The sequence below is a fragment of the Pavona decussata genome, unplaced genomic scaffold, assembly GCF_977016875.1.
Source record: "Pavona decussata unplaced genomic scaffold, jaPavDecu1.1 SCAFFOLD_134, whole genome shotgun sequence".
NCBI classification, from domain to species: Eukaryota; Metazoa; Cnidaria; class Anthozoa; order Scleractinia; family Agariciidae; genus Pavona; species Pavona decussata.
In genome coordinates, this window is record NW_028145547.1 from 831,057 (window position 1) to 856,913 (window position 25,857).

Here is a 25,857-nt window from a genome sequence, read left to right on the forward strand (position 1 = left end):
CACAATGCAATCACAGAAAGGAAATATTATATGGCCATTCAAAAACGGAGATAGCCGCACAAATTTAATCGATCGGCTTTGCCGGAATCCGTACAGTTTTGGACAGTATTAAAAAAAAAACTAGGTCAATAGCTGTTGTTTTAGTTTATTTGGTGTTCTTTGAGTCGGAAAACATGGATCCAGTTTTATCTTATGTGGAAGTGAAATAGCGCTTCCTTAGTGTTAGCGTGTTGACTTTGGCTGCCCGATGGCAATGGGCAATGACATGAGCGCTTGCAGGTCACATTCACACTTAAACAAGCTGTTCATATACATGAGCATGGGCATTGTTACGTGCTGGTGACATATCTCACCTTTCGACGAATCAGTTGGGCTAAAGCCGTGGGCATTTGATTGCGATGAGTTTGTGCGGTGCAGTTCATTTGATCATTTAGTGGCATGGTGGCTCAAAGCTTATCCCATTACAACTGTTTCATTCACGTGTGATTTATCCGCTAAAAATAAACAAAGCGTAGTGCATCCTCCGCTAAACCATGGGCCTTACAACGCTTAATGCTTTCCAAAAGACCACAAATAAAATGTCTTTTTTTTTTCACCTCTGGTTTACGTTGACCCAGAGAAGCGACAATGTAAGAGACAGCACCCCTCTCGTGGTTTCCTTGGTAACTCACAGCCTAGGCCTTCTACAACCAAGATGCGCATTGTTTTAGCTAATCTTTGCCTTCCCTGTTAAAGAACTAACATGGGCACATGCTCCTCTAAATTCAAGTATTCGATACCTGCCAAGATCCCCGGCTGACGTCAGGTGTGTGCTTGACTCATTCTCCCTGCTTCCCTGCAATGAAATTAAAGGCGCTCTCCATTTGTTAGAACTGGCTGGCCAGACTGGTCAATTCGTAAACGGAATGTACCAATTTGAAAGCTTAGTTTTATCTTAGCCCTTCAAATTTCTTTAAAATAGCGCATACCATTTTTGGAGTGATTTTTTTTCACGATTTTGCGGCACCATCGTCCCTTCAAAATGATGCATTCGACTTACAGACTAGTCGGTCTGGCCGGGGAGTTCTGACAAATGTAAAGCGCCCTAATAAAATCCAAATTTACAAACTTTCGACGGCCATAGATATGCTAGTGAGGAAAAATGTTACGACGAAAAAGGTTTCGTAGAAATTACCTAAATGTCAAGGCGATTTGCAATGGCGAAAAGCGAGAAACTTTTTTAAAACTTTATTTCCAATGATAGCTGCCATACTGCTGAACAATGTCGAAGATAACTGAGAGGAGAGTACAAGCGATTCTGCTCTATTTATCCTGGAAAGTGAAAAGGAGTTTTGATTCTTATATCAAGCGCTCAAATTCGTTTTTTAAGCGGAAGTTGAAACTGCAATTATCTGCAGAAAAGGCGCGGCGATTCATTAACTTGTCCTGATCATTTAATCGGATTAACTTGCTCGCATCGGTCCTAGGTTTTGTTTTTGGAGGCAAGAAAGTACATATAACTTGCTTGGCATTCGATGCGCCCACTTCAGCAAAATACACAGGTTCATTTTAGTTGACATCTTTTCGGAAGACCAAAATCGCCTCATAATGTTGGCGTTAGCTGTGGAGAAAATCTCCAGTTTTCTTCGGCAAAATGACAGCTCAAAATTTCTTAACACTGGAAAATTAACCGGCCTTTCTTTTTTCGGATGGACAAATACCCCTTTAGAAACGTGAACTGAAAAAATTCACTGGCATTTTCTTAAAGCCATTTCTTCCACCTAAATTTTCAGCTAAAGCATCCGAACAGATCAAAACTGGCAGAAAACGATGTGGGAATACAGAAAACAACATTTAAAGTATTTTGCTTAAATGCTCTCTTTGGGTACCTCTGATAATAGAGAGCGATCTCCTTTTGGTAGGCTTTTCGTTTGAAGCCCTCACTAAGTAGGCGTCTGTTAAATTGTAATAGCATCTGCTTCGCATCGTATGCCATTGCATTTTCCACGAGCTGACGAACATCACAAGCCTATTTACCAATTTATTTCAGTCAGATATGTCGTATATAGCATGACAGACATGATTGACGGAAAAGATTTGCAAGTCACTCATAGTAGTTTTGATGTCACGGTCATAGCAATCAAGTATAAAAAGTCATTAACTGGACCAAACTTGAGAGAGGAGACGTCTTTTCTGCGCGCGGCGGTAAAATAAAAGCCGGAAGAGACGTGTACTGTCGCAGGCTATGTGACCATGAGATTGGGCTGGTTTTGATGGGAAGATTGTTTTGACGGTTGAAGTTACCAAAAAACGATAAGCAGCAAAATGAAACAAGACCAGACACTACCAAAAATGCACATTTTGACTGTTGAGTGAATATTAAATTTCTAGTCATTAAATTCTTAACCAAAGAACTCACCAATGTCAGAAAAAACTACCCTCAGGTGACGGCTATAACGTTGCTAATGGCACAGATTTTAACAATCCTACTTTCTTGGCCGTCTTCATTTAGAAATCTCTCACAGTAAAAAATCTTGACGGTCTTATCCGTTCAACGCAGCCCCCCCCCCCCCCCCCTCCCCTCCCAGTCTAGATAGGGTTAAAATGAATGAAAATGATTATTTAAATGTAGAAGGCTTACCTTTCCAAGCAGATACCGTAAAATTCCGAAAATAAGCCTCGGGGCTTATATTTTTCAAAGGACCTTTTTGAGGAGCTTATTTTTGGAAGGGGCTTGTATCCAGAGGGGTTTGTTATAGGAGGAAAATTTGCGTTTCAAAATTGCATGGGCTTATAATTGGAGGGAAATTTGTGTCAAAATGTTTGAATGTGTAACTGGCTATGGGTCCCATGCTCAAAGATAACAGGTGAAAAGCGAGAAGTACCAGAGGGAGTTTGGGTTCAGGGTGGCGGGATCGAAATTCCTTGCAAATACTTTGTCTACAGACCGAAGGCATTCAAGGCGCGAGTGAAGAGCGAACTGCGTAAAAGACAATAAATTTCAACACTTGTTGAATCATTCTTTTGTGACTAAAAAAAGGCTTACTGAAAATGGTTATTATGTGTATTTTCTATAATTAAGGATAATTTCTAAATACAAGCCCGCGGGGGCTTATTATGGGAGGTATTTTTGCGTTTCAGATTTTGGGGGCTTCTATACGGACGGGCTTATGCCCGGAGGGGCTTATTTTCGGAATTTTACGGTAGCCTCATTGAAAAGTGGCCTACTTCGATAAAAAGCTCAGTCGCGAAAATGCAACCCCATCCAGAGGTACATTCCCATAGCTATTACTAGGAAGTATTGCCCAGGCTTTTGACGATAGGTAAAAAGGCAAAGATCTTATAACTTCAACGAATTCCAGCTACACCAAGTTTTGACATTCTTTGTCCATTGTCCGACTAGTCTTACTTCCTGTTCAAAATTGAAATGTTAGCATGCATTTTAGTGAAAATGTAAAGCTATGCAATATCAGAACTTAACTAGCCCAGGATAAGACAATGGGCTTATATTTACGTCGTTTATTTTCCAAATAATGACCAACATTGAATGAAATTGCTTTTTCATAGAGCATTGCAGTTTAGAACGCAACGTGCCGTGAAAGGTCACACTTCAGGAGTACTGCCGCTCCCACCTTATAATAACAGTAACTTTTAGCATCCTTTGATAGCACACCCATTGTATTAGCCTTTTGCGGATATGTACAGGCCCGCAAATGATCCCCGGACAGGAAATGATCCCCAAATTGGACCGCAAATGATCCCCGGTCGCCACACCATAAATATAGAATGGAATGGACTCAAATTTGGACAGTGGATTTAAACTTTATACACTTCATTTTTTTTTTCTTCAATAACACCAGTCGTTATTTAAACTATCTGCATGCAAATTTCACAACTAACAAAAATGATAATTTAGCAGCTCAGTGCAACAGAACATTAATTTACCTATAACTGGAACATACATGAACGGTATGTAATTTACTTATATCCGCCGCTTAAAATGTGCACGAATTGTACGAAACTCCTCAGTTTTCAAATAGGGCTAACAATACGAATATATTTTTAACAGTACAACTCAAAAATAGTTAACTTGAACAGACCAACTTACCAGATGAGAAACCCCCTTTAGAAAGCATCACAATTTCGCACTCAGACTGAAAGTAAGCTTTCCCCGAATTTACCCAGCCACTCCCATCCCGAACGCATTCACTTAAGAGAATTCGTGAATCATGGTGGATGGGAGACGTACCTTCGACGGATGTCCATGGACTGCGAGTGAGGTGATTATGTTGCCTTGCTAGGTCTGGTGAACCTTCTCGATATTCCGGTTGCTGTGGTGTGTAGCTAAGGAGAAGGCTTACATATAATCTACCCAAGTAACCACAGTCAAGAAGAAGCTTATTTCGACAGCATTGCTTTGTTGGGCCATGAAGCAGAAAGCGACCTCCATAACCTTCAGCAAATGGACGCAAAAATAACAGATGTACCCGAAGAATTAAAATTGAAGTATGGACAAGAGCGAATTACAAATTTGCCCAACTGAATGCGGAAAAAAATTTGACAGCTTTTCGTAAGGCATCTATGAGGGAGGCAGTGGTCTTCTGCTGGTCTATGCCGACGACAGCGTGTTTGTAAAAACTTTTTAAAGAAATACTGAGAGTCCAATAAGCGTCAAAATGAAAACAAAAGACAAAATCAACGATAACGTATTGGACGACCGAGACTAAAACGTTATGCTCAACACTAGTAAGATCCAATTAAGAACAAGGGCGACAATAGCGGGCGAGATTTGACCACCATCTCAAGCGCTTTGACCGATTCTCTCGTTTAAAGAAAGACTGGCAGTCCAATCAGCGGGAAAATGAAAACGAAAGACAAACCCAACGATAACGTATTGAACGACCGAAACTAAAAAGTCATGCTTAACACTAGTAAGATCCGATTAAGAACAAGGGCGACGATAGTGGGCGAGATTTGACCGCTATCTCGAGCGCTTTGACCAATTCTCGTTCCTTTTTCGAAAAAAAAAAAAAAACTTGCGAAAGCAAGTCGCTCTTTGTTCTTGCACTTGCTCTTACATGTATTTGATCTTGGGTTTCAAAGCTTATCGCAAATGAAGCAGTTTAAATGGACTTGTGTTTAACTGATCGTAGGGAACTTATTACAAGTTAGTAAATATCTGTTCCAGTTAACTATTTTTGAGTTGTACTGTTAAAATTTATTTCGTACTGTTGGCCCAATTGAAAAATGAGGAGTTTTGTACAATTCGTGCACGTTTTAGGTGTTGTAATGGTATAAGTAAATTATATACATGTATGTTCCAGTTTATAGGTAAATTGTTCTGTTGCACGGAGCTGCCAGGCACATTAGATAGTTTAAATATAACGACTGTTGCGCAATCAAGAAAAAAAAAAGTAGTGTATAAAATGTAAATCCACTGTCCGATTTTGAGTCCATTCCATTCTATATTTATGGTGAGACGATCGGGGATCACTTGCGTCCAATTTGGGGATCATTTTCGGTCCGGGGATCATTTGCGGGCCGGGATTATTTTCGGGCCTGTATATATCACCTTTTGTTAATCAGGTTGCCAACAGAGATTGTCGACAAAGATGTGACAGCTCTTTTGTCGGCAAAGTTAAATGACCGATCTGTTTAAACTTGGACAAAAAGACATAAACCTTATTGCAGTGTCCGTTTAATACAGGTTTCGTTGTTTAACAATAGAAAGGACCATAAAAGACAAGTTTAAGGTATCCGTGTCCGCTTAATAAAGGTGTCCGTTGAATACAGGTAGTTTTTACAGTCAATGTAGGGAAAAAAGATGAGACTTGTGCTGCTGTCCGCTTAATAGAGGGTGTCCGCTTAATCTGGGGTCCGCTTAAAACAGGGTTGACTGGCGTATCTGCGCACTGTTAATAGCTGGCAAAAATCCACCATAGAAAAAACGATTTAAGACTGCTTAGCTAAGGTCAATCTCATGCGTTGTTCCTTGCTATTTTTAACATAAACGTGAAGTTATTTCCCAGAGGTTATTCAATGCCTTGACCCAATTCTACCCGCTTTTTCTTTCTATAAATTTGATACCTCATTTGACTGGGTGAATGATCAGATCAGAGACTGGCAAAAATCCACCATAGAAAAAACGATTTAAGACTGCTTAGCTTAGGTCAATCTCATGCGTTGTTCCTTTGCTATTTTTAACATAAACGTGAAGTTATTTCCCAGAGGTTATTCAATGCCTTGATCCAATTCTACCCGCTTTTTCTTTCTATAAATTTGATACCTCATTTGACTGGGTGAATGATCAGCTCAGTGACTGATTGATCATAGCCTATATTCTCCGGACCTCTGCGAAACTGATCACTCTTCGACAGGGTATATTCTTAACTTTGTCGCTTCGTTTCCTAGTTACTTCCGCCTTGTTAAATTCCTAAGTTCTCCCAGACTTTTACCCGGAAAGAAGGAATGAGAATATTAATTTTCGTCAGTTTAAGACATGGGCCCTTTATATAGAAATTCGAAGAGAGATTTCATCAGTGGCATGTTCGATACCCAGAACACACAAGTCGGAGTCCTTGTTTCTGCAGTTTTGCTGCTCCTCAGCTGCAAGAATGGGGGTGTTCCCAGGTGTACAGCTGTCAGTTACGCTCTTAATATTGTGCGCTCTTCCCTATTTAAGCGAAGGTAAGACCAGTAGTATTATTCTCTTGCCACCAAAATTGCGATTCGTTTTAACCTTGAAGGTCCGGTTCTCGAACTGAACTAACTTGAAATGTTAGAACCATACGTTTGACTCCGATCACGCCAGTTTGGATCTGTCACAGGAGAATTTAAAGTCATTACTTGCCTCGAAACTTTATTTCTTTAGTCTTTTGAATCTTTGTTTTAACCTACATTTTCTCATACAATGTTCCCTCAGGGCAAAATCTCTTCCAGCAAGGAAAGGTCAACTTCTCCGTGTCATATCCCGACTTGGTCCATTGCAAAACCGTGCAATACCCTCAGGTATTTTCCAGCTCGGGCAATATTCGTGTCCTTGCATCCATCAGCCATGAAAATGAACCGCCCAGTGTTCATGATTCAGCAGTAGCGTGGACCGCCGAAGTGACGCAGAATAATTTCCGCGTCTGTGTGTTGGAATCAGGCCTTGGTTCAAATGGATCTGTTGTCGTAAACTGGGTTGCGTTTCGTGGCACGCCTTCTGGAGCACTTGACGGCACCGCCTCCTTCAATGCATTCACCAGCGGAACACAGTGTGAAAGGGTTGATTTTGCACAGGTATGACTCCCATTTGGTAAGTTAGAGAAGAAAAACTTCATTAAACACAAAGGAAGTAGCATATCAATTGGAGAGCTTTTTTCTAGCATTTGGCATTAACAATGACCAGCGTGACATCATGCCTAACTACCTGTTCCATCCCTGTTCCATAAGTACTTGTAAGTTATATCGCTTTGCCATTTAATTAAAACGTCTCGACCCGTTAGCCCAAAAAACAGACAGAAAACAATTCCAGCTCACATTTAAGTCGTATTTGGCAAATACCCAAGAGCAGTGGTCAGTTCGTGTCTCACGCCAGTTTGGATCTTAAATTCCATTTCGTATGAATCAACTATAAACGGATCCACTGACCTGAGGGTTCACATTCAAGATGACAACTGCCTACTCCAAGGCAGACCTCTAAACACCAAGTAACCAGTAGTATTACTACTCCCCTTTGGAGAGAACGTCAATCCACTGCTGGGTATCCCCGAGCGGAGTAGGCAGATACATAAGTGACGGCGAGTAGCTAATGCCCTGCATAGACTTTGAGATTAGCATGGCTTGTAACTCTTTTGGGTTTGACGTTTCCTGGAGGGAACCTTTTTTTTGGCGTCTCCACAAAATAAAAACCTCATATTTTCTTAAATGTTGTATATAATTTTCGTTTGATTTAATGTTTCGTGAATTTTTCCCCTTCTCTTAAGCAATACTTGACCTAATTACACGGAATGCCCGCAGGGCATGACGTGTCTAGGTTTCGGTCGGGTATCTTTTTTTTCTTCATCGTAGTCACAAATGTGCACATTAATTTATGCATTAAACTCTGAATCCCCTAGTAAGGATATATTGTTCTGATTGTCTTCAACAGAAGCGGCCCAATCAAAATCTATTTTTCAGGCACATATCACGAGAGAGGGGACCCAGTCGTCACTTCCTGTGTGACGTCAAATCATCATTTGATTTATTCATTAAAACTAGATTAAATTCTTCCCTCTCCCAGAAGGGATCCATTGTTTTGATTGTCTTGAACAAAAGCGGCCCAATCAAACTCCATTATCCGCGCGTATATCACGAGGGAGGGGACCCACTCATCTCTACTTGTGTGACGTCAAAGCAAATCATCATTTGGAAACTGGGTTGTTTTCGTTCAATGGCGGCCACATGTCTGAATTTACGACTCCGGATCTGCCGTTTTCAGAAAGAAAACAGACGTTTTTCGAGCGGTAAATCGAAATAATAACAGTTCTAGGTAGTACTCGAAAGTTGAAACGGTGGAAATAGGGAGAGTTCACAGCGAAGAAACTACAGATCGAATAATTCAAAGCGAAGGAAGCCAGACCAGTTCAGCGGGGTCATGACGTTATTGCAGAGTTATTCCCGGTATGATTCTTAGTAACACAACGAGAAAAATCACGCAGTCTCTCTGAATAAAACCATTCAATTATTTCAATTGCAAAGGGAGGATACAGTTGACTATAAAAATAAGCGAAAAAACTGTATCTCTAAATTTATTCTTATTAGAAGGGAGGATAGTTTTTAAATATCTGCGAAACATATCATGGGGAATAAATGGGGCTACATTAAGCATTCCGTGTAATGCCGATTAAGGGCATCTCGTTAATTCTTGGATTAGTTATGAAATATTCAGTTTGCATACCGAAAGTAAGGATTATCATTGTTTTAGGTATTAGTTGACTTGATAAACAGCTCTTACTCTGATTAAATTGAGGATTAGTCTGCAATCAGATAAGAGTCTTTTTCATCTAAATCATCTTGTCTTTCCGTGCGGATTTGCTCGTCTTTGTTTGGAGCCGTTAGGGGAAGGAGTTTGCACGTTTCTGTTGGGCCGGGGGCTGGGAAGATAAGGAGAGCAGGAAGACACAATGATTTTGAAAAAAGTCTTTTGAAAGCTACTCAAGTGCTTCTTATTTGTTAGATAATTTCTACTTTATTATCGAAAGATGTAAAAGAGCGATTTTTTGCACATAACAATGGAGGCTAGAACCTTCCTTGTTAGAATATGAGGGTCGGGAAGTAAAGGATGGGAATCGGGAAGAGTTGTGATTTCTCGGTCCTACACAAAAAGAGCTAAATGTTGTTCGTGACAAGATGTTATTTTGTATTACCTAAAAAAGGTCAAAGGTTTAAATAAAGCTTCCCCTGCTCTCTGTAAACCCCTAACAAATCTTCTATCTCATGCTTCACAGCGATTTCCTTCTGTTCCCAAAGTACTTGCATCTGTACATCACGCTGGCAGCACCAGAGCACAGGACGCCATGAACACGTGGATAGAAGAATTACGAGAAGATCATTTCCGAGTCTGTATCCGAGAAGTGAAAACATTTGACGGAAAACATCAGAATCTGCAAGTGGTAAGCTTTTCCTTTATGCTAACGTGAGCGTGACGCCTACCTCAATCCACACGTGACTTCTTTATACACAGCCATTGTCACTGAACCATTGCCAAAATATACTTTTCATTGCAATTTAATTGGTATTGTAAAGTTGAGTTAAATTTATAATCCTTCAAAGACGTTCCAATACCCTTGAGTTCTACTTCGTTTTTGGCTTTTATTCACGAAAGAGTCTGATGATAGAAAACATTGGGCATCAAAACTATTGTAGCCTCTGCTACAACAATTGAATAAGTTTATAACTCTGAGAAGGATTGCTGTTGCTGTAGTTGCTGAAGCTACACTTAAAATAATAATTAGTATCTATTTTTTAAGTTTTTTTATGGAGCGGAAGGGGGAGCACAAAATCAAAGGAGATGTTAAGATTAGCGACTATTCGGATGGTGGCCTGACGATGATTGATTTAACATCTTTCAACAAAGCACTTAAGTCCATCTGGATAAAAAAAAAATACCGTCAGATACAGAAAACCAGGGTAAATGGAAATTCTTCTTTGACTTTGAGTTACAACAGTTTGGTGAGCCAACCTTAAGATGACTTGTCTAAATCAGTTTAAAGGTGTCTGACGCTTTTACGAAATTCCGCAGGATTGAGCAGGAGAATTGTTTTATTATTCAACACATTGATAAAAAAGCGCAGGTTTATAGATAAAAGCTGGAGGCGATCTTTATTTGTTAAAAAAGAGGCTTTTAACATTTGACCGCGCAAGGACGCACATGAATGAAAGTGGCAGCTTTGTTGGTTGGATAGAATACGCGGAGTGCGGGGTGCTGAGTGCGGAGTGCGGAGTGCGGAGTGCGGAGTGCGGAGTGCGAGGAGTATGGAAAATAGGGGTGGATGGAAATGCATTAACTTTGACAGGTTTATTCATTTCAAAACATTTTAACGCATTTATTCAACATAAAAAATGCCTAGAAATGTTTTAGTCGTGATAACTTTACTCCCTCCATCTTTTTGTCTACCAGAGAGATAACATTCTCGAGGCACTTTGCGAGCTTGGTTTTCTCAGGTGGTTTTCTCCATTTCTTCGAGACGTGTCAAGAGCGCTTTCTGTTTAATTGTTGCGAGATGATGATCAGTCTAAGAAAATACTGTTTGTAATTTCTGAGCCTTTACTAGAATACGGGACAATACAAAAGTCTAGCTAAAAAAAAACACATTTTGCTGAACTGCGATCCAGTTCAAAAACAAAAAGGTAATTAAGCAGTAAAAGTTTTTGCGCTAACCATTACAAATCTTGACAGAAAACTTGGTTGCCTTCGTTGTGTTTTATGAAACAGCGTTATTAATAATTTGGTGTACTTGCGAGGTCGTCACTTTTTTAAAGCGCTCTGTCATATATTTTTCTTTCCGACACACGAAATTACGTATATCGCAGGATATCTGTTAGGTGCGAACGACGTATATTGAGTTCACCATGACCATATTTGGGCAGTGTCACAATGAAGAAAAATAAAGTCTGATATCTGCACTAAAATCCCTTAAGGCAAAAAAACAGAAACTGTTTACTTATAAGGAATGCCAATTTCGGAAGCTTTCTCTCAAAACTTTTAAAATCTCATAAAGCAAAGAGATAGTGTAGGAAAAGCTTTTTTTTCTTTTGAGCGACAATTTCCTTTCCGAAGTCAGCAAAAATGATCCGCAGACTGTGAACTAGAAAGTCACGAAAGGCTCGACTGGCAATCAATATACGGACTTTCACTCCGATGCATCAACATAACGAAACTGATTACTTTTCAATTCAAATTGTTACACAGAAGACTGGCAACTAATGGTTTCTTGAAGAAAATAGGCATCAAAGGAGATATTATGTGCACCTTTTGCAATATTGAGGTGAAAAGTCTAGTCTTTTTTTTCTGGTTTTGCGAGGCAACGCCCTGCTTCTGGCGTTGTTTCAAGCAATGGCTTATCACTGAAAAAGGCATGACAGATTTAGTGGCTATCAACCTTACTCCAGCCATTATATTGGGCTTAAAGCCTCATTCTTTCAAAAATAAACAAGTGAACCTCTTTATTCTTAATCGCAAGATATTTTATTTGATTTAGTAAAAGGAAGGATAAGGACCCTGATATAATTTTTTTTTTACTTTCCTAACCTCCTTCTTGTGATGGAAGGTATCAAATTGTCCCCTGTAATTTGCCTCTCACGAAGTTAAAAAAGATACTCTCAGCCATGCCTCTTTATTGTTTGTCCTCTAATTTAATTAAATTTTCCGCTTAATAAATGTTCTGTATCGTATTTATTTGATGTGATTGTTGTAACTGTAGTGTGACATTAATAGTGTCACAACAATTAATTTAAAAATTATCGGGAATATTGTCAGTATTGTAAGTAATGAAGGTATTGTAAGTATTATAGTGTCAGCATTGATAGTATTGTAAGCGTTACAAGTATTGTAAGTAGTGCAAGCATTGCTAGTATTATGTTAGTATTTCGGAGTTCAAAATATAGTGTCGAAGTCGATTCTCTACTGAGGAAAGAACTCTTCCCCCAGCCCCTTTCTTAGTTTTTTTTTTTTTAACACTTAAACTACAAGGTCAAAAGGAAAGAATTTGACAAATTTGACAATAAGAAATTATTAGTACCATGTTAATCATTTTTTTTTTTACTTTCTCCTTCAGGATTGGTTGGCCTTTTCACAGAGAATTGCTCAGTTGACTTTCCAAGGAAAACTCCAGTTTGAAAATGGTGGGGTTCCCCTGGAACAGGACAACTTCGCTTTCTGTAAGGTAATGGTATTTTCTTTTTAGTTTCTGTTTGCTATTACAAACTTTAAACAATGATAAAAAACCAGATCATCAAGGTAAGGAATTGATTCCTTCCCAACTAGGTCGTTAATATTTAGAGATATCAAAAGAATGCTCTGAGGACACTATGGGACACTATTTTGTTCATCTGAAACTAAAATAGATGAAAAATATCTGGGACTAAAAGTGTCAAAATACCGCGAATGTTCTAAAAACCCTAAAGTATAACCTGTAAATGTAAAGCAAATTTCAGGATTTCCTTTAACTTACGTCATTAACTTAGCTGTCACACTTACATCTCACAGAACACTTGAACCTTTTGCCTTTGCATTTTCTTTGTGACAGGAGTTTAATTTTACGGAGAAGTTTTATGTACCTCCTGTTGTCATGGTAGCAGTCAATCACCTATACGATAACAAGAACGTGCACTCTGCTAAGCCGGAAAACAACGTCCTTAACACTTGGATCGAGGTTAGTTACTGTTGTGTTTAAGGGCCGCAGGTTGACAGTAAGTCGGACACAAAGTCACTAAGACACACTAAGGTCGCCATTATGGTTTCTATTTCAACAACACTCTGCTTAATTACATTCCCGGATGTAAACGTGTCTTTACTCGTACCCAGTACACCACAGTTACCATTTTTACTAACAAGTAGATATGAATAGGAAAAGCTCATTCGGTATCAACCAACTTCGCATAAGCACACAACTTCAAAACTACATGTTAAACTCGGCTGCTATTTCACTCGAGACGTACCAAGTTTCATGAAATAGAATTGTCTTCAACCTTGAAATCTTGCAGAAAATTATTACTAAGAGCATTGATCGCCATTTTACTTATTTGAATTCATTTCTGCTCTTATCACAGGAAACAACAATTTCTTATGTTCGCGTATGCATAAAAGACTTGGCAGGAATGGACAGCCAACATGATCCGGTCACAGTTGATTACGCAGTTATTGGAGGTAAACAAGTTGTTATACGGCCTAAATGGAAACACCTTTGAAAAAATGCACATGCTTGTATTACTTGATGTATTAAACAAAAGGGACACTCAACGATTCTTTTAAGTGAAGTAGGTCTTCAAAAGGTTTTTGTTGATGGAAATTCTGAGTTTTCTCTGCTATAAAAGTTTTCGAACAGACAAATACAATAACGTCGTTTAGCGTGTAATAAAAGGTCAACTAAGATTTTTGGAAAGCCAAAAACAGCTCGCAAACTCCGGGGATGGGCTTCTGTTCACTGAAAGTTTGAGCTACTTAAAAGGTCAGCTCTGAGGTGAATGAATAGAAGTGTGTTTAGCTACACAAATATCAGTTTGAAAGGTAAGAAAACGCAACCTTTGAAGGGTTTATTTACATTTTCTCGTCTGGTGCCCTTGAAACATTTAAGGCGGGAAAAATTTGCAAGTTCTGTTTTGACGTACATGCAAAACACGAACCAGCTACAGTTGAAAAGCTTAGACAATTACTTACTGTGATGAAATGTGACATTTTAATGGTCCAATTATCCATGTTTGCTCACATGACGCCCAGTGATGTAATCTAAACCCTCGTAAAATGACAATGATTTTACGATGCGGGCTATTATCGGTTCTATCACTTTCTTTTTCCTTATTCCTTTACCTCTTAATTTATGTTATACAGATGTTGATCCTTGCATCAATGTTTCCTGTAAGTACTTTGCCGTTTGTAAGGCATTTGGTCCCAGGGATGCGCGATGCATATGCTTGGATAATTGTCCGTCGTATGAAGAGCCTGTGTGTTCCTCTAATGGTACCACATATGACAACGTGTGTGTGTTCCAGCGAGAAATGTGCCATCTGAGAGCAAACTTTACTGTCCATCATCCGGGTGACTGTACAGGTAACATCGCTGAATTCACTCTCTTTTCATAGAGGTATTGTAACCCTTTAGTTACCAGGGTAGGGAATTTATTTCCCTTAAAAATGGAAATGCTTACAAAGACACTTGTCGTGCTCATCCTTTTCGACAGAATCTTACAAACCCATTATATTGAGATGATGCACAAAATGTACTTTGGTATAACATATGGACATTACTGGATCTGTTAAAATTGCGACGTGACGAACAGTAAAAATATTCGGAAAACAGTAAAACCTCTTCGTGTAAACTTGAAATAGAATCGTTGTCCAAAGGACGCCCTGTTCCCCGCACAAGTCGGGTCGTAAGTCTTGATCCACAATTGGTAGACGGAATCCTCCGTGTTGGTGGAAGAATTGATCAGGCGGAACTACCCTGGGAAGCCAAGCACCCGATCATCCTAGATCATGGACACGATGTTACACGCATGATTGTCATCCACTATCATCAAAAGCTCATCCATGCGGGAGTAGAACATGTGTTCAATCATTTACGAGAGAAGTTTTGGATCTTACATGGACGTGCGGAGGTGAAGAATTGTACCGTGAAATGCCCGCTCTGTCATCGGCGTCGCGTGCGACCGCTGACCCAGAAGATGAGTAACTTGCCTGAAATACGACTCGGTGGAGTAAGCACACCATTTCAGCATGTGGGATTAGACTATGCCGGTCCATTCAAAGTTCGCGTTGGTCGCAACAGAGAAGAGAAGCGATATGTTTGTCTCTTTACATGCCTGCACATGCGTGCCGTTCATCTTGAAGTCACTCACAGCTTTAACACGGACTCGTGCATCATGGCACTCCGACGTTTCAAAGCCCGCCGAGGAAACCCAGTACGTATCCTGAGTGATAATGGCACGAATTTTGTGGGTGCTGAACGTGAGCTACGTGAGGCCCTAGCCGAGTTTGACCAAGAGCAAATCCAGGATGAACTCAGTGCCCGCGGAGTCCAATGGAGTTTCAACCCACCTGCCGCGCCATGGCTTGGAGGAGCGTGGGAGTCTCTGATCAAGTCCACCAAGCGAGCGATGAAAGTGATGCTAGGGAACGTGCTTACGGTAGATGAAACCTTTCTCACCGTAGTCGCTGAAGTTGAATCTCTCCTCAATTCCCGTCCGCTTGTGTATGGTGGTAGCAGTATGTCGCCGTCTGATCTCAGTGCTCTAACGCCGAACCACTTCCTGCACGGTCGCGCAAGCGTGAATGCTTCACCGGGTGAATTTGTCCAGCGGGACATGTCGTTACGTCGGAGATGGAGACACAGTCAATTCCTGGCGGATCAATTTTGGCGTCGTTGGAGACGAGAATATGTGCCTCACCTCATTGAGCGCAGTAAGTGGCCTAACATACAACGGAACCTTCGCCGGGGAGATCTCGTTCTTGTCGTCGATGACAATGTACCCAGAGGGCATTGGCGCTTGGGGCGAGTAATGGCACCAATCGCCAGTGCAGATGGCCTCATCAGATCAGCAGAGTCAGGAACGTGTGTCCGTCCTGTTGGAAAGCTGGCCCTACTAGAAGCGCACCATGAGGAGGACAAAGAGTGACGTTACCCCCCGGTTCACGTCACGGGCGGGGGTGTTTTGGACAATTCGTTCTTGTTTTGCTGACATTGACATTTCTGTCTTTTTACTCTTTATTGTTGTATTTTTACATGTTAGCCGCGCGCGCTCTTAGCCTTGCGCCTCGCGAGGACTGGACATTAATTAATTTAAGTCGCGCGTTCCGCGCGCAAGATGGCGTGTGGAGTGGCGTAAACAGGTTTTGAGTTTTTTTGCTTTTCGCCTCAAAGACAGTGTTTTCTTGTCGCTGGAAAAACAGTGTTTTGTACTTACAGTCTTGTCGGAAGCGATTGCCATTAAAGCCAAGAAATCGTCAAAAACAATGTCAGCAAAACAAGAACGAATTGTCCAAAACAACTGAACTACAGAAAGCTCTAAGATTAAGTGGCTATATATGGCTACTGGTTGTGCAAAGGGATAATCAATTGCAAGCAATTAAAAGTTGATAGTAACAGTTACACGGAACTAAAGAAAAAAAATCAACGACTATACAAACTACAGCTTCTAACGAATGTCATAATGAGAATCGACATAAGAAGCGTGAACTTCCAAACAGTGTATTTAAGGACGGTGTCCACTAATACCGAAACATTTTTGCGCGGTTTATGACTATGCGGGAAAAGTAGATCTTTGCAAGGGCTATTGGAATCCAAAAAGAAAATTGGGGCTAACCACGCATTTTTAGTTAAAAAATAATTAAGCCACAATTATTCTAAAAAGCCGTAAAATACAAAGCAGTGTATGGCATTATTTTTCCAAATTGAAGCTTTATTATCTCTTAAATGGTTACCACCCAATTTTCATTTTTAATACCAAGAGCACTTGCTAAGTTCTGCTTTCTCCGCATTGCTTTAAACCGCGCAAAAATACCCCTGTATTAGCAAGTACCACCCAAAGGAAACCCGAGTATCTCCAGATGCGCAGAATGTATGTGCAGTAACAAAAGTAGGCAACGTCCTTAAACGACAGCTATACCACAACAAAATGAAGATGTGAAGTAATATGAAGATTTGTACAGAATTTGCTGTATTTACTTGAATCATTATAAACTGTTTCACACTAATGAATCTGACAGCAATCTTTAGGCGCATAACCCTGGTGAAGCTCAAGCAAAGTATGGCAACTTGACCCTCAATACCTATGGCAACAGTATTGTAGTCCTATTATGAGAAAGAATTGAGTTAATGTTGTTAAATTATTTCCAGGATTTCCGTCGCAAAAGGGCCGGCATCGCCTCCGCCACAATCCAGTTTGGGCTGAAGCAGTTTGTGAACAAGTTCCACTGGCTCCTTACGTCTTTTATCCTGACAAACCGGTTCACATACAGGTTTCCGTCAATCACGTGAACTTCTCAGATCCCAGATATGTCCACGAAGCTGTGGTTGCCTGGGTTGAAGAAATCTTGGAGAACAATTTTACCGTTTGTGCTACACAGGCTGGGAGAAACGAGAAGAGAAATGGGGAAACGTTTGCTACAGTTGACTGGCTTGCCTACCAGGGGGCCCATGACGGGGGAGTGTCTGGTGAAATGGACATGCCGACTTGGTGGACTGGAACGAGTTGTCGTACCGTGCCACTTCCCTCGGTAGGAGGCAAACTTCTTTTGGTTTATTTTTGAAACTGAGTTTCAAATTTTGATCTGTTCCGGTGGTTGCAAAACAAACCTCAACACTAGCTTACTCAGAGTACTGAAAAAAAGAACTGACGTAATGGGAAAAAGTACGGTGAATTAAATCATAACTTTAGCCAAAAATCAGAGATTTTCAAGATTTGAGTTCGGTTTAGGTGAAATAAATTTTCATTTACCGCCTTGATGTGCATAAAAACATTCACATTGCCGTTGAAATTGAGGCCATTTTTTGTTGTCCTTGATTACAGAGCAAGTTTAAGTCGACGCCCAGGGTTCTAGTGTCAGCGGAGCATGAAAGGCGTGGTGTGAAGCATGATGCATCTTCTGTGTGGTTAGAAGATATCACGAAAACGTCTTTCAAGATCTGCGTTCGAGAATTACAGAACTTTGATGGTGCTCACCAAAGTATTCATGTTGTGAGTGGTTTAAGTTGTTACTCTCTTTATAATTTCTTCAAGTTCAAACTTCGCGTCAAAACTCAGCCGAAGCCCGTTACATGAAAAACTGCACTCAATTTATCTCTTTGTTGGATGGTACAGTTGGAGGACAGTTGCTATTTGAGTTTTACTAAAGTACGTTTTTAATGTTTTATCTTAGATCCGTATTTTCCATTTTAACACAAAAAGAAATACCGTGCTGTTTGACTTATATAGTCTTGCACTGGGTATTGTTAGGACAGAGGATCACTCTTGCTCTTGGAAAATAGTTCTCAGAAAAGTGCCATTAACGTAATAGCAAACAATGGCTTCTTTACAGGATTGGATAGCGTTTGAAGAGCTTCATCGACCTCTGTTTAGAGAGCATGGGGCTATATACTTCTCCAATTCGAACAAGCCATCCCGAGATTTCAATTACGCTTTTTGTGAGGTAAGTAGGTCATTATTCTGCTCACGTGTTTGTTACGTTCTCCATCTACCTTTACAAACAATCACGTTTTCTTGTGCGGCTGCAGCGTCATTTTTAGGTGACCCACGCGCATCTATACATTCACGCTTGCAGTCGCGGCTGCATTTGCGCATGCACACACCCATGTCCACGCATACAAACACGCACTTACGCCTGTGCGCACTAACTTCTTTGTTTACTTTTTCATTCGCTCTTCTGTTCGTTTTTTTTTCAGATGTACTCTTGCCCGCTCATACATTCTCAACTTTTAACAGTAATCCTAACCATTCATCTCTCATTTCCTTTTTTCTCTCTCCTTCCTTCCCTTCATTCCCTCTTCCTTCCTTGCTTCCTTTTCTTCTTTTTGTTCCATCCTCCACTTTATTATAGCTTGATTAATTGGTTTGCCTGTTTATTTCATTTTTTGTTTAAAATGTTCCAAACTTGCCAAGGCCGGTTTTATTTTGAACTGTCATTCACAAGCAGTTGAAATCTCTCCTTTTTTTTTTTTTTTTTTCTAATTTAGGATGTCGTGTTTAAGAAGCATTACAATGACTCTCCCGAAGTCTTAGTGTCAGCAAATCATTCAACAAGCGGAGGAAATCTCAATCCTTTGTACAACTCCATTTCAGCATGGGTTGAGGTAAGATATTACTTTTCTTTTTTGTCAACATGTATCTAGGAAATGACAGGGTCCCAAAGGGGGGGTCCCCGGAGCCCTGGAGCCCTGAAATTTCTGCTGTGGAGCCCGGAGCCCTATCATTATACTGACTGGAGCGCTGATCCTTTTTTGGGTGTGGAGCCCGGAGCCCAAAGACATTTTTCGCGGAGCCCGGAGCCCAGCATTTTCAAGTTTGATCATTCGAGTCCCCAGATTGCATTGATTCTTGATTACTGCCTTTTGTGTTTGTTTGTGCGTGTTAACGGGCATAAAGAAAAAGAATCTGAAGAGAGGACAGTACATAATACAAGTATACGCGGTTATCTCAGTTTACAATGATATGCAACAACTTATTTAGGAATTTAAAGAAAACTTTGTTATAATCGTAGTGAGCGCGATAAAAATAACTTTATAGTAACGGGCCGTTCCTTTGGCAGTTTGCTCGCAGGTATCAGTTACAACAAATTAAAAAAAAAAAAAAAACTTGACAGATTATTTTGAAGATACAAATAATAATTGATAAAGATTAATAGATTTCAATGCTTACCCAGTCCTTAATAGATTATATTGTTTACTGTTCATCTGATTCATGGCCCTTTCCATCCTGACTTTCGGGTCTTCAGCCAGCAAGGTGCATAGACGAAATGATGGTTAAATGGTTAAACCTAACACCAAATCCGCCTCGAATCCCAGTGTTTTATACCCTCACAAAAATTCAAAAACCGGCATTAGTCGGAAGACCTATCATATCTGGGTGTGATGGCCCAACAGAACGCCTATCATCATTCGTAGACAAACTACTTCAGCCAATAGCACAAATACAGGACTCGTACCTTAAAGATACGACACATTTCATAAGGTTTATTGAAAGCACTAGGGTGCCTAGAAACGCTTTTCTAGTCTCAATGGATGTCACTAGCCTTTACACGAATATCCCACAGGAGGAAGGAATCACTATAGTATGCAACGCATACGAGAACTTTCATGCCAATAACCCTCCTATAGCTGCAAATTTCCTGAGAGAAATGCTCAGCCTAATACTGAAGGAGAACTCCTTCCAATTTAACGGGAAAGACTATCTCCAAACACACGGAACTGCCATGGGCACTAAAATGGCAGTAGCTTTTGTCAACATCTTTATGGCATCTATAGAAAAGGAGATCTTAAGGCAGAGCGTTAGCAAATCACTAACGTGGAAAAGGTTTATTGACGATGTATTTTGCTTGTGGGCTACAATACAAACAAAGAAGAAATAGAACATTTCATTGAGCAAGCAAATTTGCACCACCCTACCATAAAGTTTGCCGCTGAAGTCTCACAATTAGAAACAACATTCTTGGATACAACAGTCTATAAGAAAGAGAGATTCGAGAAAGAATCGATTCTCGACATGCGCACACATTACAAACCTACTGAAACATTTCAGTACACAAACTACAAACTAACACCCAGCAGGCGTCAAAAAAGGCTTCGTTAAAGGAGAATCCCTTAGGCCACGCTGAGGACAAACTCTTCTAAAGTAGTGTTTGAGGAAACATTAAAAAATTTAAAACACGCCTGGCATCGAGAGGTTATCCTAGTAACCTGATGGACAAAATCCTCTCCGAAGTTAACTTCGCAGAAAGAAAGAATGCTCTTACACACAGAAAGCGCACAAGAAAATCTGATTCTACCCTTCGTGACACAATTTCAACCATCACTGCCACGTTTGAAAAATATTCTAATGGAAAAATGGCATTTAATACAAAACCAGCCGCTACTAAGAGAGATATACAAGGACCCTCCCTTGATGTCTTATAGAAAAGGGAAGTCGCTTAAAGACATGCTTGTTAAAGCAAAACTATAAAGGCTTTTATCAACACAATGGGCACACAGCGGAGTTGTCAGCCCCATTTAAACAAGTTTAATATTTAATCCACTTTTAAATAGTAGGAGGTAATATAACTGGCTGCTTGGGTTTAAAAAATTGATCGGAATAGCTGACTTTTTTATTTGCGAATTCGATTTAGCGCTAAAAATAGAATTTTTACATATCACAATTGTAGACCAGAGTGGAGCCCGGAGCCCTAAAGCGTATGATGTGGAGCCCTAGAGCCCTGAAATTTTCGCCTTGGAGCCCTGGAGCCCTGCATTTTTAAGGCCGGAGCCCTGGAGCCCTAAACCCCTTTGGGACCCTGAAATGAAAACTTTCTGGGAGTGATATCAAACGGCAGCATTTGAAAGTCAATCTTAGCTTCATTTGTGTTTTGTAGTTAACGTAGAAAGATGTGAAGATACAGTGTAGAGTAATCGTTAATAGCATGTAACTGCGAGGAGATCCTTGGTTTGAGGATTGATCCTAGCTCGCTGAACGGGTGAGGGTATTATAGAGGCGAGAAAGGCCTTGCGATGAACTGACTTCCTATATAGGGACGTATAGTTATTCTTTAGTGACTTCACACCAAGAAAACGGAAGATCAGCTTTGTGCAACTACAGGAACAGCTAGACGTACTCTTTAGTTGTACAGGGGAGCATCCTTAATGCGACCACTTTCTGGACGTAAACGGATGTGAACGTAATAACGGGGTGGTCGGATTAATGAGGTTGTAAATCTAAGGGAATGACTGGACTTTTGATTCGTTCGGGGCACAAACAAGTGGTCGATCGCAATAACGAGGTGGTCGTATTATCTAGGGGGTTCTACTGTATTTCCTTCATTTCCACTGTGGTATTTGCATATTATTAATTTCTAAAGCATTTTATTCTTTGTATCTTTGCAGTACATAAACAAGACGGGCTTTAGAGCCTGTGTGAAGGAACTATTTGTACAACAACATGATCCTCTGTCAGTGTCTTACGCAGTTTTGCCAGGTAGGGCGTTAGCTTTAGCTAATGTTATAGCGCAGAAATTCTTGAAGTGACTGAAAATCGATGTAATTTCTCACATTATGGAAATGTGACCTTTCCTTGTGGAGAAATTTTTATATATGATTGCAGACGTGAAATTTTATTCCACCTTGCCAAACTTTAGTCTACCAAAGCTACTGCGTACAAGGCAAGCCAAATTATGGGTCGCCTCAGAATCCTCACAAACGTGTTGTCGGGTTGGTTGGTTTGTTTGTTTTTTTTTTTTTTTCGTCAAACAGCCTTTTCAGTAGCGTTGGACTTCATTTTCAAATTAAGGGAACATTACAGTAACGACAGCAACATCATCGTTTTATTTCCCAAAGACGTCTGTGAACCCGGTTGGAGTTTCTACAATGGCTCCTGTTACTTCACCAGTGAAACATGCGAGACTTGGTCCAATGCAAGTATAACCTGCAGAGCCATGGGTGCAAATCTGGCTGCTATTGAAAGCCAGGAAGAAAACGTGTATATCCAGCACAGGCATAACGGTGACAAAGCGTGGATTGGTTTAAATGACATTGCCACCGAAGGATTATTCAGCTGGGTGGATGGATGTCCAGATAAATTTCGCTACTGGGCTCAAAACCAACCAAACGACTTTAGCGGGGAGGACTGCGTCCACACCCTGGGGGCAGGGCATGGATACATGTGGAATGACGTGGATTGTTCTGCCTGTCATCAGTACTCGTGCAAAAAAGGTAAATGAACCAACCGTGGCCATTGGCTTTGCTACCTGAGTTTTTTGACGCACATTTAGGACGCCGCAAATGTAGTTAACGTCTCAGCAATAAGAATGCGAACTTCATGAGAAGGGCATAGTAACTTTGAAGAATAGTATGGTAAATTATGCGACGGTTTTACCGGGAATAAATTTTACCGGGGCGATTTTCTTGTTTTTCCTTAAAGGTCACAGATTCATTTCTTGGTGTACCTTAATGGTACTAATAATTCAATGGTGGGGTTATCGGGGAACAACTTTTCGTGAAACCTACTTTTTATCAAAAGTCGCAAAAATTAGAACCCGCAAGCACTGCATACCATACGGTATTTTTTAACATTTCACGTCTGGTTTCCGCGAGCAAGGAGCTCGTAAAAAAGACAGTGGATGAGGACATCTCTGGAGTCAAGTACACTATATATATATTTGGGTGATATTTTGAAGTCTTCGGTTAATGAGCTGATTGGACCTTTGGGCTAAATTAATGCATGGTACCCGAAAAACTCTTCATTTGTTCAATGTTACAGTTATTTCGTACGATTCAAGACTAAATCAAACTGTTATTTTTAACTCTATAGTGAGCTACATTCTCCTAAGTTTTACCTCCTCCTAAGTTTTAAGAGTCCCAGTAAAACTTGATTGACTACATTTACTTTGTAGTGTTTGAAATACAAAACATTTATTTACTAGTCAAGTATAGATAGATATAGCCCGTGGTAAAATTATGATTACACAGTTCAGTGATGTTATTTTTCTAAAACTAGATTATGACGAATGCATCAGCAATCCATGTTTGAATGGTGGCACTTGTGTGAACGGCGAAAGAAAATTCAGCTGCATCTGTCCTCGGACACATAAAGGAAGAACGTGTCAAGGTTAGTTCACTCACAAACGTTGAAACAAGAGTAAGGAAAAGTTGGGAACACGGTTTTGAACTGACAACTTCTCTTTTCGTTGTTTTAGAAGTCGAAAACTTGAAAAGATTTCATAAAATGCTGTGAGTTATTTCCTCAGCTTGAATTAGATGGTATAGTTTTGTCATCTCTGTTCGTATGTATCAGATTTCGGCCATCGTGATTCTTAGCTCAACGTACTGGCAACATTTTCCTAATCACGCAGTACGTCATTCCAAAAAACGCCCAAGACTTAAATCAGAGGAAAATTTGAGCTAGCAAAGACAGTGAGTATTTGTCACACAGCCATTGCTAAAAACGTGTTTATGCCGACAGCGGCGCCTATATATAACCTTCGCGCACGAGAGACTGAAATGGGTATAATTGCGGTCATGCACGAGGCCAGGATTCACTGAATCACGGATCATTTGTTGGGTTAATTTGGCCACTCACGCGGTGTTTATTTCAAACCATTTAAATGCTAAGGTATCAAATTAATCAAGTAAACATTGCTTTTTGTAAACTTATAGTATTTGTTTCAGTGAATTAAGTTGGGGCAAAAAATAGCCCAATAAGAGGTAGCAAGAGCAGAGGAGGAGTCAAGGGGATGGTGGAGAGCCGAATAAAGAAAAGTAACGTAAGCTTTGAAAGCTTAACAGCTATCACGATCGGCGTTGGCAGAAAAAAGAGGCGAGAGATTGCTGAGCTCGCGAATTTATAGCTCGCTCTGCGTGTGGCGTCGAGCCTGCTATCGTTAATATCTTGGCTAACAACCTTTGAAGCCATTTACGCGAACCTAGTTTAATGGCCTTAGCTCACACTAGTCTCCAGTAGCTCAGTCGTGGAGCATTCGTACTAGTAATCGGATAGTCATAGGTTGGACTCCTTATGGGAGAACTAGGATTTCTGTTTCTGAGTATGCCTGTGCCACTAACTGAAAAATACATCTATCAATGTGTGTTGGTAGTTTCTGTTCGTTGTTTATTGTAGAGCTAGCTCCAATTGTTAATTCAAAGAGTGGCTAACTTTATACAGCTGATAAATCGCTATACTCAGCGGATAAAATGTATTAGCCGGAGTACATCTTATCCGCTCTTTGAATGGCCGGATCCTGATGCCACATTTCCCACTCCATCCCGCGTTAGTTTCATTTACCCGGCCGAGGGCTTAATTTTCTGGACGCCATCTTGGTGAGGAATTTCTCTACAATTTACATTTTATAAAAATATAACTCTCATTCTGGATGTTTTTTTCTCGTTTCAGCGTTTGACGAATGCTCCAGCAAACCTTGTCTGAATGGAGGCACTTGTACTGATGGAAACAATAACTACACATGCGCATGTCCTTCACCATTTTATGGAAGGCAGTGTCAAGGTGAGGGATCAATTTCGCTTAAAATCAAGAAAAAGTAGTTTTTTCTTGACAGTTAGCTAACTTATATTTGTTAGTTTCATCAGTTTCGTTGTTGATAGACAGTTTAAGCTGGTTCATGGTCGTACAGAGCTAAAACTTTAATCGTGTTGTTTATGGTGATAACTTTTGGTAAATAAAAAAAACGTATTAAGAATTTTTCGTAGACAAGTGTAAAAGAAAAACAGGATTTCAGTGTGACCTTTAACAAACATGACCCACAATGGCCCTCATTTTAACTTTCTTCGCTCCATTAAACTGAAGGTAGAGTCTTCGATGACATTTTTTTTACAAGTGCGAGTGACGTTTGTTGAGGTTGATTTTATTACAATCTTAACAGAAACAAACGAGTGTCAGTCCAACCCTTGTCAAAACGGTGGAACATGCGTAGATGATGTGTACAAATTTACTTGTCTGTGTCCAAATGCTTACGCAGGAACATTTTGCCAAGGTAAGACTAAGTACAATTAATTATTATCTTTGAAGACCATCACTTTTCATTGGTGTATACTCATGATCTTACTCGAATTAATTGAAATTAGACTTTGACCAATCTTAGATTAAGCCTAAGTTCTGCAGACGCCTGAATTGTTTCTCTTATCAGCCATATGGTTTGATATTATCCCAATTGAAGTGCACCTAGCACTTAAATAATTCCACCTTAAGTTAAAAAGTTCTTGGACAAATTTTTTGAATTGCTTGCATATGCGATTTTCTGTGGCTCAGCGAAGTTTCGAAACTACCGTCAAAAACGGCGCGATTTTGTTTCGCGTCTAACAAATTAAACGGAGGACACGGAGCTATCTTATGCGTTCACTAACTTAAGGAGGAGCACACATAAAATGAGCTTAGGTATCAAGGCCTACTGAACTGTTCAGCCCTCTGCCGTGGGCTAATATGAAGATTTACAGGTCGACTGGTTACG

General features: G+C 40.2%; 2 protein-coding genes across 2 annotated transcripts in view; both read left to right on the forward strand.

Moving 5' to 3' along the window:
- Positions 1–5,677: 5,677 nt before the first annotated feature.
- The window catches only part of LOC146467595 (uncharacterized), a 45,068-nt gene continuing 24,888 nt past the window's right edge, over positions 5,678–25,857 (forward strand). Inside the window, exons 1-16 of the mRNA XM_085125490.1 lie at positions 5,678–6,666; positions 6,902–7,260; positions 9,450–9,614; positions 12,279–12,386; positions 12,750–12,875; positions 13,273–13,369; positions 14,051–14,269; positions 17,054–17,433; positions 17,727–17,894; positions 18,235–18,345; positions 18,890–19,006; positions 21,785–21,875; positions 22,235–22,609; positions 23,394–23,504; positions 24,786–24,896; positions 25,273–25,383. Of these exons, the coding sequence (XP_084981616.1) occupies positions 6,594–6,666; positions 6,902–7,260; positions 9,450–9,614; positions 12,279–12,386; positions 12,750–12,875; positions 13,273–13,369; positions 14,051–14,269; positions 17,054–17,433; positions 17,727–17,894; positions 18,235–18,345; positions 18,890–19,006; positions 21,785–21,875; positions 22,235–22,609; positions 23,394–23,504; positions 24,786–24,896; positions 25,273–25,383 (2,722 nt within the window). The 5' untranslated portion in view covers positions 5,678–6,593. The remainder of the gene's footprint in view (positions 6,667–6,901; positions 7,261–9,449; positions 9,615–12,278; positions 12,387–12,749; positions 12,876–13,272; positions 13,370–14,050; positions 14,270–17,053; positions 17,434–17,726; positions 17,895–18,234; positions 18,346–18,889; positions 19,007–21,784; positions 21,876–22,234; positions 22,610–23,393; positions 23,505–24,785; positions 24,897–25,272; positions 25,384–25,857) is intronic.
- On the forward strand, positions 14,657–16,164 carry LOC146467596 (uncharacterized). Its single transcript, XM_085125498.1, has one exon. It carries the CDS (start codon positions 14,715–14,717, stop codon positions 15,831–15,833), a length of 1,119 nt encoding a protein of 372 aa, XP_084981624.1. The 5' UTR covers positions 14,657–14,714; the 3' UTR covers positions 15,834–16,164.